This window comes from Solanum tuberosum, unplaced genomic scaffold, assembly GCF_000226075.1.
Source record: "Solanum tuberosum cultivar DM 1-3 516 R44 unplaced genomic scaffold, SolTub_3.0 scf00034, whole genome shotgun sequence".
Lineage (NCBI taxonomy): Eukaryota > Viridiplantae > Streptophyta > Magnoliopsida > Solanales > Solanaceae > Solanum > Solanum tuberosum.
The window spans coordinates 795,177-809,630 of NW_006238962.1; the positions used below are offsets into that span (position 1 = coordinate 795,177).

General features: G+C 34.1%; 2 protein-coding genes across 3 annotated transcripts; one reads left to right on the forward strand and one right to left on the reverse strand.

Moving 5' to 3' along the window:
* Window positions 1-30: 30 nt before the first annotated feature.
* On the reverse strand, window positions 31-3,951 carry LOC102591630 (growth-regulating factor 4-like). Of its 2 annotated transcripts, none has more exons than XM_015306578.1 (4): window positions 3,377-3,951; window positions 1,644-2,046; window positions 228-697; window positions 31-135 (listed from the first exon to the last, which is right to left on the reverse strand). In XM_015306578.1, exons 1-4 carry the CDS (start codon window positions 3,558-3,560, stop codon window positions 128-130), a joined length of 1,065 nt encoding a protein of 354 aa, XP_015162064.1. In that variant the 5' UTR covers window positions 3,561-3,951; the 3' UTR covers window positions 31-127. The 2 variants fall into 2 exon arrangements, with proteins under 2 accessions (XP_015162064.1, XP_006342493.1); XM_006342431.2 differs by having other exon boundaries at window positions 1,650-2,046; window positions 3,377-3,950.
* A 3,763-nt stretch (window positions 3,952-7,714) lies between these two features.
* LOC102591972 (MOB kinase activator-like 1A) lies at window positions 7,715-14,183 on the forward strand. The gene is made up of 7 exons (XM_006342432.2): window positions 7,715-7,869; window positions 9,718-9,766; window positions 10,657-10,765; window positions 11,889-11,982; window positions 12,757-12,890; window positions 13,337-13,500; window positions 13,865-14,183. The coding sequence occupies exons 1-7, from the start codon at window positions 7,847-7,849 to the stop codon at window positions 13,937-13,939; spliced, it is 648 nt and encodes a 215-aa protein (XP_006342494.1). The 5' UTR covers window positions 7,715-7,846; the 3' UTR covers window positions 13,940-14,183.
* The last annotated feature ends 271 nt before the right edge of the window (window positions 14,184-14,454 follow it).

Below are 14,454 nucleotides of genomic sequence, written 5' to 3' on the forward strand. Positions count from 1 at the left end.
GTGTATTACGTTCTGCGGGGGGGGGGGGGGGGGGGTCATTCCCTTGACTCATACTGATGAGAATTTGACTAGCATATCTGTTCCTCAGCACAGCACCGGAAACTGTTTATTGCAATGGTAGCATTCCTCAAGCATCTGCAAGCGATGCAAAATCATAAGTCATGGCTGTCTTGCTATAGAATGCGACTTTAATTGGATAAAAAGGTTGCTTGAGGATGTTAACTCACCGTTTGGGGAACAAGAACTCCTTGAAGAGAAGTCAGAAGGAGCCATAGGAATGGATATGGACAGCTGAGTAGTGGAGAAATTATTTTTGTTGGATCCCTCATCATCAAGATTGGACCATGATTCCTTAGTTGTAGGCCATTCGTCAAAGAAAGGGCGCATTGAACGTTGCTCCTGCTTTACTGTCCCGGGAGAGCCTATGTCACTGCTGAAAAAGCAATGTTGGTGTTGTCCCGAAATAGTTGTATCATTCATAGGCTCGAATGGATTAGGCATTCGGATATGTCGCGAGCTATCTAGCAACTGTGAATCATTTTTTGGTTTCACCATGGGGCTTGAGGGAAGTTGTGGAGGAGGCATCAGACACCACATGCTGTCTGTGTTAGATCCCATCCCTAAACTTCTCGTGCCTGCCGAAGCTTCGAGAGAGAAATTCTGCTCATCAGCATCAGCAGTCATTCCATGGAAATACCTGTGTTGCCAATTTGCATTTCATGAAACTGAATGTTACACAAGTGTAGCTCAATTTGCTATCTCAATAATTTAATATGTTTTACCAAATTCTTATTTTGTAAGTCATGTAGTCTAGTTTCAAGTTACACCACTTATTTCTCGGAAGACAGGAGGGCGTATTAGACAGATTCAACTGCAGCATCGCACTCAATAATAGTATGACATGAGTAGGATGAACCTACCTATGGTGCCAAACATTATACACCACAATATTTAAAGACCAAACAATGCCTTATTTTCTTATCTAAGAGAGGGTCTGAAAGGTCGAAGTTTCTTAAATGACAAAAGTTTGTTCTCAACTATCTTCTTACTACTTCATTAAGAATGCAAAATGAACTCCAAATAATCAGGCATGTCAAAAGAAAAGAGGCAGAAAAATTATAACACAGAAAAGTATGAACGACTCCTTGTAGTAGCATAACCAATTCTACCATGCAGAATACTTTAGGTGGAAGGCTCAGGTCATAATCACCTAAACAGAATATCACTTACTAGATCACTATAGTTAGAAATAAAAGATCACCGTGTATCTGAAACATAATCCAGAGTTAGAACGCCAAATTCTGTTTACCATTTGAAAGTTAAGCTTAACAGAGGGGGAAAAGGTGGATATAGTCCAACATGTCCTATTTAGAATCCTTCCGAATGTAAAAGATTTGAATGTAACATTTTTTTCTTTAATCGGCAACATAAAACACAGATCATAGAAGCAAGCCTTTTCACATGTAACCAGTATTGAACATCACTTGTGCAGTCAAAGACCAAATTCAATGCAGGAAGATCCTCTTAACTTGGTAAATGCCAACTACTTCAGATTTCTTTTAAGGTAACAAGTAATTAAAGATGACCATCAGAGAAAATGCATCTCAGGATAAGAGGAAACGTAGAGAACAAAGAATATTTACCCATACCCCTTGCTATCTACTGCATAGGTGGCAGGCTCCATCTGCATCTTTGTTGTGGCACTTCCATAACTTGGTCCTTCAGTATTAGCAGCAGAATATAGTGGCGTGTTCTGGAAGCTTTCACTGCTGCTACGTTGGAAATTGCCACTACTGCTACGTTGGAAGTTTCCACTTGTTTTGCTGCTCCCAGTAGTATTATGTGACATACTAGTCAACAAGGACTGGGCAGTCGATTGAGATTCCACATGCTTTCTTGAACGGTTGCGGCCTCGATGCATGTGCCGCTCGCAATACTTTGAGTCAGGATATGCATCTTTGGCGCACCTCCACTTCTTTCCATCTGTCCTTCTACACCTTCCTGGCTCAGGATCAAACTTCTTCCCATAATAGGAGCAATAACCCACTGACAGCACAAGATACAAACTAATAAGCTTCATATTTAGCAAACACAGTAGGGCTGCAACACCCCTCCCTCAGACCCCTTAAAAAAGAAGAGCATAGCACGAAAAGAGAACATTTTACTACATTTGATTGAGTTGTCCGCAGTCGGAACTCCAGCAGATACGAGTTTTACCAGAATAGAGATTGAAATTTATTCACTCCACAGACATTGAAATATAAATTACTTATAAATTATGGCATAAAACCAAAATAGACACCAGATAAGCCTCTACAAAAGCATTAACATGCCGCCTCTTACATTATTGTACGATAAAGAAGCGCAAAAGTATAGTCCAACACGTCATATATTTAGAATAAATTAGCAACCTACTCAAACCCAAAATCGGCTTATCCTGCAGTCCTACCAAACGAATAAAAGAAATAAATGTTTCCCCTACGATAACTAATTACAGAAATATGCTGAAATGAATGGATCAGCAGATCTTCAAACAAGGAAGTGGAATGAGATGAAACCAAAATGAATGGCTACCAATAAGAACTATCCTTACAGGGACAGAGCTAGCGGGGAAGAAGTGGTTCACAAGAAAATCACATTGTATATACAAAGTCAACTTTATATATATATATATATATAGTAGACAATGAACCCTTTGGCGAAAATCTTGCCTCCGCCAATGCTGCCTTAACAAAATATTGAGCCAAAAAGGAAACAATGACAAAAGAGTTATCTTTATGACTTTATCTACATGCTCCAATTTCATTATCAAACCACACTAAACTTCCATTTCAGAAATGCAGACATTTCCATCATACTACTTAACTGAAAGAAGCTAAAAGAAAGAACTATAATAAACAAACACGCTAACTTACAAAATGAATAGAGGAATGTCCTCGGTTAAAATGAGAAAAAAAACATATGATCTCTTCCTATTAGTCTAAACACTATGTTATAATCTAGTGAGAAGCAGATTTAGTTTATTTCAAACCCAGTATTTTTCTTTTGGATAACGATGGTGTCCGGGCCAACTTCCGCCCAACTTTCCAGCACAAGTACCGAATAACTCTGTCTATCAAGGTTTAATAGATAGAAAGAACCCAGTATCTTTTTAGACTAGAAGATGATATCTAGTGAAAAAAAACTCAAAATTTTCAATAAAGATAATATTTTTATCACATAACTTTAACAATACAATGAATCAAATGCTAAATTTTTTTAAAGATTACAACCCAACAAGCTTAAATCTGGATCCATCTTTGCATGCAAGCTGGTCAATACCAAAATTACTGGAAAAAAAATTGACAACCAGAAGAAACTAGAAAGAGATACATACAGCTAGGATGATGAAAGAACCTCGCTGAAATGGGTTCAAAGCTACGTCGTATAGGTACAACAAGGTCGGCCGGCACCGGAATACCCGCCACCAAATACTTATATATCATTGCTTGATGCTCCAATTCCTGCCACTGCACCGCCGTGAACGGCGGTCTGTACCCATTCTCCGCCGCCATACTCATCTCCCACCTAAAAAAGAACAAAAATCCCCAAATACCCACTTCACAATTCACCAAAAAAAGCTGTACCCAGAAATTATTATCACAACTGAAGTTAATATAAAGGTGTTTCAGACTTTCAGTGTGTGAGATATAGAGAGCAAAAGTTGTTGGAGTTACCTAATAGGGGGACAGATCTAGGGTTTTGGATAATTATCATTAAGGGGGTTGATTAAGTTTGATTTGTACCTCCATTAGCTTAAAAATGGAGATTTTTGAGGTTGATTTAGTAGAATTTTGGATGAGTTAATGGAGAGATTAAGCTAAAAGGAAGCATTGGGACATGGGAATAAAGTAGAGTGGGGTTGAAGGAGAAAGAGATGATAATATGGGGGACCTTAAGGAGTGGGGAGGGGTAAATTATGTCTTGTTGTGGTCCATGGTTCAATGATGTAACATTTTCAAATTTCGTATGACGGTGATGTTCGAGTCAGTTTGAGTATATCTCGATTAGTTATATGGAATATTTGGTATTTTTTTATCAGGTTAGTTTATATGTATCTCTCGATTGATTTCACGTACTAATTGGTTACGTCACATCAACATATATATTGAGTAAAGGGGCTTTCTTGATCATGTGTTTTTCGGTGATGTTCAAGTCAATTCGTGTATGTATCTCGACTAGTACCTCTCATGGGGTTTAGCTTGTTTGTATTGATCTCAACTGATTTCCATAGTGTAGTTAGTTACCTCTCATTAACACATATACTGAGTAAGGAGGTTTTCTTAATCAAATGCTTCTCGCTTGCATAATTGTCAGACAAGGTGATTCGTCTCCTTATATAGAATGCAGGTTTTCATATCCAATGAAATTAGTATGATAGACAGTTAGTGGGACATAAGTAACAAGTTTGTCAGTTCTTTCCTTGATGTTTTCCGCTCTGTTCAGCAAGGATGCAAATCGACTCCTTATATAGAGTGCAGTTCGACATATTCAATGAAGCTAGTACGATAGACAACTAGCAAGTCATAAGTAACAACTTCGTCTCGTCAATCCTTCTTTTAGTGCTTTCAGCTCTATCTAGCACGGTTTAAACTTAATGGAAATAAATCCAAATATTTCGTCAATTGAAGTATCGATATGAGATTTCATGATTTTTTATCTCTTTTATATTACACTATTAAATATTATAATACTATATGAATATAATATAATATAAAATTAATATTTTATAACTTGGTATGATAAAGTAGATTATCTTATTTTATAGTTATTGGTCTCACTTTTTATTAAAAAATTATATGTAATTAGTTTTTAGGTGAGTTAATAGTTTTTAAAAAATGTAGATGGTAGTAATGTATATGAATCATGACACACAAGATGCAAACTTTATCTTTAAGGTTCAATCAATAATTATTGAGGAGGATGACTAAAAAAGACCTAGTTGTAGCAATTTTATTTTTTTTTAACTTCGAATTTTGTTTGAGTGAATTGGGAAATGTCTTGTAATTGAAGTCTTGAAATTTTGGGACCAAAGTTATTTTCACATTTAAGTTTCATCCATGTGCAATTTTATGAACTTTACTTTAGTTGTTTGTTACCATTGTGTCATATTACCTTTTTTATTCTTCAAGAAAGGTATATTGTTACTAATATGAGAATGATAGAATTATTTTAATTATATATATATATATATATATATATATAAATGAAAATTACAATTACAATTCATTTTTTAAACTTTTCAATTCCTATTATCACAATTATCACTATTATAATTGTTCGCAAAAATACTTCTAACATCAAAATTTAACATGAAAATAACTAATCGATAAAAAACAATAAAAAGATAAATCTAACCACCCAAATTAACAAGATTCAATTGGATTTTCAAGCTTTCTCAACATTTTAGGAGTTAATAACTTTGATGGTCACTCAACTATCACCTTTTTTCACAGAAAGTCACTCAACTTTCATTTTCAACTTAAAAGTCACTCAACTATAACTTTTTTGCACAGAAAGTCACTCAACCTATTTAATTATTTTTTTCACTAAAATTTGCTGACATGGATTTTTTATTTTAATCAAAATTTTAAGAACCAAATATATATTCATTTAAATCATTTAATGACCCGCCACATTTAATCAGACCCGCTAAAAATATAATATTGAACCTTTTATTTTACCACTAATTCCCTAAATTTTTATTTAAAAAAAAAAAAAAAGTTAATCAATCAATACAACTGGAACAATCTTACCTAACAGGCAACACATTACATTATTTTAAATTTGTGCAACTTAATTTAATGTCACAAACTCATGTATCAGTAGTAAATTAATAACTATAGAATTATGGTTGATATATATATTTTTTTTGGTTAAATGTCGTTATATTTTAATGGTAAAATAAAAAGTTCAATATTATATTTTTAGCGGGTCGGGTTAAATGGGGCGGGTCATTAAATGATTTAAATGGATATATATTTGGTTCTTAAAATTTTGGTTAAAATAAAAATTCCATGTCAGTAAATTTTAGTGAAAAAAATAATTAAATAAGTTGAGTGACTTTCTATGCAAAGAAGTCATAGTTGAGTGACTTTTAAATTGAAAATGAAAGTTGAGTGACTTTCTGTGAAAAGACTTGATAGTTGAGTGACCATCAAAGTTATTAACTCAACATTTTAGTAATAGTGTTTTAGATTTTGTCACCTAATTTTTTTTTTAAAGTGTTAACTTTTAAATCTAACACAAATAAATAATTTTTACAATATTTGAACAGCATACACTTACTTTTCAGATTTAAGTTTTGTATCTTTCGAAGAAAAAGAGTAAAATTTGAGAAAGAAGATCATATGATGTACATCAATTATACTCAAAATATTTGACGAATAAATAATTTTTCATATTCAGAAGATATTCCTAAGGTACCTTTTTTCTACTTCCATTTTTTTTATTCTAATTCTTTTAAATTATTCACTTACATTTTTTTTCTACTTTTAAGATTCGCTTGAGCTGTATAAGGAGAATCCACATATGTGATTCTAGGGGAGAGCTAGTATCACTTCCTAATTCAGACTTTCAAAGCTATCTAGTTAGCCCATGGATTGAATTGATCATTCATGGAATCATGTGGGATCACTAGGGTATATAGTCATAGTAATCGATCTAGAATGCTTCATTAATGAAATACTAATTTCAATCAATAGAGAATTATTTTATTTAAGTTTATAAAGTATTTAAAGAAGCACATATATTTTTCAAAGAGTCGTCAGCAAGATTCATATGTGTGCCACATATAGGATCTAAAGATTGAGGTCACTTCTCATTGAATCCTTATACGAGTATTATTTCAACAATCCATCAAACCAAACAAACACTAAAAGGAAACCAACATAAGTTGTGATCAGGGGCGTATCTATGTAGATTTGAGGGGGTGCCACGTCTTCAGTGATCAAATGTATAAATATTAAGCGTGACACCCTTAGAAATAATAAGCCTTGTGGTGCTAATGATTAAAGCTCATATTTACCACCTTAGAGATGCAAGCTCGAGCCTTGGAGTGTGGTACCCGAATATTCAAAATTTTAGATTCCTCTATATTTAGTCAAAGATTCTGAATTTGAAGTTTTGAGAATAAAGAATTCAATTTTGAATTTGAACTTTTGAGAATGAATAGAATTCTGCTAGAGCATCATCTTCAAAAATACGTGAATTTAAATTTAATCCGAGACACTGAATGAAGAAACCACGTGTCAATCAAACATGCATAGATGCGATGGCGATCACGTCAAGTTAAATGCCAAAAACATTTTTCTCCATTTTTCATTTCCTTTTATTTAGTAGAAAGTCAGTGGGAGACAGCTTTTTTTCGATTTTTTCCATGTAGTAAAACTAAAAATAATCATCATAACCAGAAAAAAAAAGTTTATTCCTTAATCAGATATCTCGAATGCGAATCTTAAATATAGAAAAATTCTTATTAAGTAGTGCTTTCTCCCGAATAAGGTCTTATGCAGAGCGAATTTAAAATACTCATACTTTAATATGAATACTAAACACCGTATGAGAACCCAAAATAATTACTGAACAACTTAAAAAAATAGAAAATTAAATTGCCTGCCCGTAAAAAATTATAAAATAAACCTCTCAAATCTGGGCAGCTTCTTTTTCGCTGCCCCTTTTTTTCTCCACTATCTTTCTCTTTTGCCACCATTTCTCTCTTCTCATTGGAAAAAAATAAAAAATAAAAAAATTCAATCGAAAAAGCATTTTCTAGAAATCCATTTCCATATATATAAATTTTTAAAAAATGAGTCTATTTGGTCTTGGAAGGTAAAATTAATCATCTGTTTTTCCTTTTTTTTTTTTTTTTTGATGCATGATATCTGGATCATTTTTTTTTCTGAATTTATGATTTTTGTTGTTGTTGTTGTTTCATTGATGTTTTATTGGTTGTAGAATTTTAGGTTTGTTTATTTTCTCCTTGAATGAGTTTTTATAAGATTTTAAATTCATTCACTATATTTGTATGTGCATTACATGAGATTGAAATTTGTTAGGAGCTAAATTTGTTAGGTTTACAACTTTTACATGTGGGATTGAGGATACTTTACATGTATATATTTAGAGGCGGATTCAGGATTTGAGGTTTATGGATTCGTACGAATTATTACTCAAGTTAATATATAATATTAACTGGTTTCACAATCAACAACAACATATCTAGTGCAATCCCACTTGGGTCTGGGAGGGTAAAGTGTACGCAGAGTGTTTTTGATAGACCCTTAGCTTATAGAAATACAGACAAACGTAGTACTATAGAGAGAGATATACGGAAATGGAGAAAGTCCGGGCAAAATACTATAGATAACCAATCAAATCATCCTAAACAATAGTCTGTGACTGTGAAACCAGTTACTATAGGGGTCGTTTGGTTCGTGGACTAAGTTATCCCGTGATTATAATCCTCGGACTAATTTAATAACACCAAGTTTGATGGGGTAAGGTGGGATATCTAAGATTAAGTTTGTGATTAAATTTATACTTTGTTTGGTTGAAGGTCATGGGATATCCACCTTATCCCATGAACTAAATAACCCCTTAGTGGTCGTTTGGTAGTTGGTTAGGAGGTAAGTTATTTATGTATCAAATCATGCATAAGTAATACCATGTTTGGTAGCAGTCTTTTACGATGTATAAAAATAATACGTTGTTTGGTTTGCAATTTAGAAGCCTGTATAACTAATACATGTATAAGTTATGAGAAAATCTATGGATTATTTATGCAAGATAGAAGATGGAATAACAAATAGTACATGAATAACTACATAACTAATCCTTGCATGATTCTAACCAGGTATCAAAGGTACTTGGTTCATGTGAACTTGAAACTCATAGGCTAGCTCCGCCGCTGACGTATATTACCATTATGTTGTTGTTGGTTTCACTTGTTTTGGGATAGAAATCTAGGATATTTAGTTATTACTATTTCAAGATCAAATATTTGATCTAGTGTTGTATTCAGTGAATAGTCGCCTACCCTTTTTTTCTTTTAATTGGAGATGAACTTGCCAAAACGGAAGGATAGCTTGCATACATTTGTCTACTGTAGAGATTGTTTGTACTTTGTAGAAGGATCAAACTTTACCACATAGTTTTTATTTGAAGAGATCAAACTGGAGGTTTGTGTATAAGAAGAAAGAATTATGCTTCATAACTTATCTCCTTTTTTGAACCATAGAAAGTTTCACATGTCACGGAAAATGTGGCCAAAGTCTTCTGTATCTCTTTATCTCTATGTGTCCTCCCGGTTTTGTTCTAATGCCCAACTTGGTTTTGTTGTAACGCCCAACTTACTCGATAATTGTAATCACCGTGTGAATATAAAAGGGTAAGACATTACCTTAGCAAGTTTGCGTTTCTAAGGCTTTAGCTCAATGAAGATAATGCTATTTCTGCTATTCATATCTCACATATAAATTATATCTTTTAACAGGTGACTATCACATTAATTCTCAAGTTTACTAGTTCCATTTAACCTTCTTGTAGAATATTGCATACTTTGCATTATGTTTCTTGTCATTATTTTAGCTTTATTTTAAAGGTGTGCTTTGCTATCCTATTTGGCAGATTGGTACATAGCATTATTCATCTGATGCCTTATTTGTTATTGGTTTATAGGAATCAGAGAACATTCCGTCCCAAAAAGAGTGCACCCTCAGGGAGTAAGGTTATGCTCTTTCCTTGTTTAAGAAGAAATGTTGCTGTTTACTCGACTTGGTTTTTTGGTAGTTACTTTTTGTCTGTTAAGTGTTTGGCTGCACGTGCTGATGTTGATACCACCAATTTCTATAACTTGTTCAAACAAAAGACATCTTCAAGAAATCAAGTTTAAAAGGACACTAGATTTTTTGTAATCCTCAAAACATGCTTCGATTTCTACTTGATTATTTTTCTTGTGCTAATTATAAGCTTTTAAGTAGTTGAATTTCGAAACGAAAAAAAACTATGTTTTTAGTTGCATATTTGTATGCTTGTTGTTATGATTTTATCGGACATGGTATACCCTACACTAAACCTCAGGGTCATTGGTGATTTTTCACATCTGCACCGTTGGTGACTGATCTCAAACTCATTGTAGGAGATGGAGTGCCTTTTTTCACTGGACTATCCTTCCCTTGTTATGCATGCTATTATGTGTTCAACAAGTTTATAGCTAAGTTGACTTGCTTTCTAATTTGCAAGTATTATTATGCAACAAGTTTGCATCTATGACACAAAAATTGTCAGGATAAGAACGAATTAATGAATTCAAATGATTTGACATATAATTGTTTGGAGCTTTTGGAAGCTCATCCAACTTCAAATTTTGGCATGTTTAAAGTTGATATAGTTGGCTAGTTCTAAATCTAAAGTATCTCATGCTAAGAGTTTAGATCCTTGATGGTGAAAATTTTCATTTTCCTTTTAGTCTTCTTGCTTGTTATTCATTCTTCCCTTGTGTCTTTATTTTGATTTGCAAGTTGATCTAAACCATTGAATTATGAGTAGAAAAGTGTAGTATTTTTTGTCCTGAACGGGTCAACTTTCTTGCTTTGCTCATCGTTTTCTTTGTTGCAGGGCGCACAATTAAGACAGCACATTGATTCTACATTAGGCAGTGGAAATTTGAGAGAGGCTGTAAGGCTTCCTCCTGGGGAAGATATTAATGAATGGCTAGCTGTCAACAGTACATCCCCTTTCTCCCTTTTTCCTCTTGTTTACTCATACATAATGACGGGCATCCATCGGCACGTTAATATTACCTATATTTCTGCTGTTGATATGATTGGAATGTGATTGCCCGACTCGGTATCTTAATTGAATTGCAGAGTAAAACTTTCACGCACTCTTGGTCTCCAAAGTCTCGACTTCTGGAACCAGAACTTCAGTCTATCCTCCCCTTTCCTCGTTGGGCTATAAGGAAGTAGGAAAAAAAGAACAGAGACCATCTACTTTATTTCTTTGAGTTGTCCTAAAACTATGTTCATTTTTTGGAAATGATATTTTTGCTTGCTATATATTATTATACCTTTTCAGTATACAAATCCTAAAGAGGTGTCATGTAACCTACTTTTGTACTAGTAAAACTTCACATTCACCAAAACATTAACTCTATCTCTATCGTAGACCTAATTTTAATGTAGATACTATAAAAACATGATTAAACTTTGGTTCATTCTCAAACAAAAGAAGTGTTATTGAACTCTGGTCTTAACCTTAAAGGCTTTAAGCAATGCCTAAGGCCTATTGAAGGACTGTGTAGATCCTATCTGAGTATCATGAATGAAGTCCTTAGTAATGCTTAACCGTGCCAAGACCACTTCTTTGATACCAAGTAATTGCAGGTCCTTTGAAACCACTTCCTTCGATGTATTTTAGGTCTTCCCGTCCTCTTTTAAATCCTTCACTTACCATAGTTTCACACCTACGGACCGGTGCATCTATAGGTTGACGTAGAACATGTCCAAACCATATCAAGCAACCTCTTCGCCTTTGATCCTAAATTTGTGCTACTTGCATCTCCGACGAATGTGATCATTTCTAATCTTATTTAATCTGGTATGACCACACATCCATCTTAACATCCGCATCTCCACAACACTCATCTTGTGGATAAGGCAATATTTTCACACATTACCAATATTTGCTGGTGGAATGTACCATATTCAGCATGTGTAGCTACGACGATGCTTATTATGTGACTCTCCGTTTGAAGCCAATGCTGCATATGTTACATTCTGTTTGCTTACTTGTTGCTGTAAGCTGATCAAGTTTAATTTAATGGTGGTTGTTTATTCTTTAATATGCAGCTGTAGATTTCTTCAACCAGGTGAATCTGCTTTATGGCACCCTCACTGAGTTCTGTACGCCAGAAAACTGCCCGACAATGACTGCAGGCCCCAAGTATGTTTTATAAATAAGTTGTTTCAAGATTAATTCTATTATATACATTCACTAAAGTTGTCCTTGGTTATGGGAGTTGATTCTTGCAAATAGCTTAAGGACCATCTTCGAATTTTACTGTCCAAGAGTGGAATTTGTGTGGCTTTCAATCACAGGGATATGGAAAAACTCAGCAGTTTCCTATGTTCCAAATTACCTGCCGATAATCACTAGTTATAAGGGGGTGCTTGATTCTTGCCTAAGCTATTATTAGAAATTAATCTAAACAGTCTTCTTACGTGACATGACATTAAATCATTTGGTCTAGGATTTCACAGACATGTAATACTCATCCCAGGATATAATAACTTGAACAATTTGAGAACTTCAAGGAGGTTAAGATGGTGATCTTGAAAGAAAAATCATGAACATTGCTGTAGCGCGTTCCAAGTGTGCAGCAATCTTGAGAAAGATGTCTTGATGCAGCTTTGACCAAAATAAAAATAAAAGTAAAGATAAAGGATTTACATGATTAATGTCCAAAATAATTAGAAGTGACAATATGTTCCCTTCATTTTGCGATTTAACTCCAAAAAGACCCAAGTATATATGAGAAAACGTTAACATCTAATGAGGCTACTATGAAATATTTACTCATGGGTGGGGCAAGCTCTTTTATTCTGGTTCATGGTTTCTCTTGGCTATATCACTAGGATTAGGCTAGGTGGAAATTTAATCCGGAGTATTCTTCAACGGGCTACACCATTCTTAGCTTCTTCATACATTGTGTTTCAGGTATGAGTATAGGTGGGCTGATGGTGTACAAATCAAGAAGCCTATTGAAGTTTCTGCTCCGAAATATGTTGAATATTTGATGGATTGGATTGAAACTCAATTGGATGATGAATCTTTATTTCCTCAAAGGCTTGGTAAGTACTAATTACGCAGCTTCCAGACTCATGTTTTAATGTCATTTTGGAGATGTAAACCATACTCCTCTGTCCCAACTCATATGACATACTTTTTCATTTTGGAATGTCGAATTTTTTTTTGGATTCTTCTAAGTCCTCAGTATTCTAGTTACGATCTTAAGTTTGAAAATGTCCTGTTTCTTTCAACAATTTGATTTGGACTGCATAACCTTCTTCCTAGTATGCAAGTCATATTAACTTCTTGTCTCTATATAAAAATGGAGGGAGGGAGTAATCTTGAGTGAAGTGAAAACTTACCTCTTGGGAGCCAAGCTGGCGGATGTGTAAGATTAGGTGGCTTTGAGTTGGATGGGGAATTCTAGCTAACTAAAATCAACTGCTTTCGTTGTTCAGACAATACTATGTTACCTTTTCTCATTGTCAACTGGGCTATGTTTTTGTAGGTGCACCTTTTCCACCTAACTTCAAGGATGTTGTCAAGACGATATTCAAACGTCTCTTTCGTGTATATGCACATATTTATCACTCCCATTTTCAGAAGATTGTGAGTCTTAAGGAGGAAGCACATTTGAATACGTGCTTCAAGCATTTCATACTCTTCACCCATGTAAGTCCGTCTAAATCGTTGATCCTGAATGGACTTCCTTTATTGTTTGTGCATGTTACTGGATTTTCTTTCTTCCTAAGTCTTAGACATGGTCATTGCATATGTCTACGGTCTATCGGTTAAATTTGGGGGTAGCGGAAAGGGGAAATGGTAGATGCCACAAGGTAGGAAATCCGAACCCTCACCAACAAGGTGAAAGTTCAGGTAGCCAACTAATTGAGCTACTAAGATTCCCGTTGCTTTGAAATTGTTGATTATGTCAAGAACTTCATTATGCAGCATAATTTGTTCTTATGGTTTTCATTGATCCTTTATCTATAGAATTTATGATGTTAATTCTTATAATATAATGTTTATTTTGTAGGAATTTGGGTTGATTGACAAAAAGGAGCTGGCTCCACTCCAAGATCTCATAGATTCTATTATTGTGCCTTACTAAACATCTTCTTTCAGTTTGATGTTAACCTATTTTAATAGGGAATTAATGAGTATGATGTGATAATAATGTATTTTAGACTTCTATATGTATGTAGCCTAAAGTGACATTTTAAAATCATTATTGATATTGTGCATGTATTGTTTCATGTTTGTAATTATCGGAAATAATCTCCCTACCTTCTCAAGGTAGGAGTTAAGGTTGCGTACACACCTTTTTCATATCTCACTTATGGGATTACAATGGATATGTATCTTTGCAAAAATAAATAAATATTGTCACTCCTTATTTCCTAATCATATCTATAGGTTTGGCTATTTGATAGTTTTTACCCTCTGCTTAGCTAACGCATGAAACACTAAGTCTGGAGAGTATAGTTGCAAGATTGAAACTCAAAGGAATTGACAAGGACGGATCTCACTTTATGAAGGTAAGAGTCTAGGAGCTCTACAATTAGTAAACTCGAAGCTAACTGTATTGTAATATAGGTATCATACATCAAATTATATTCAAATTTA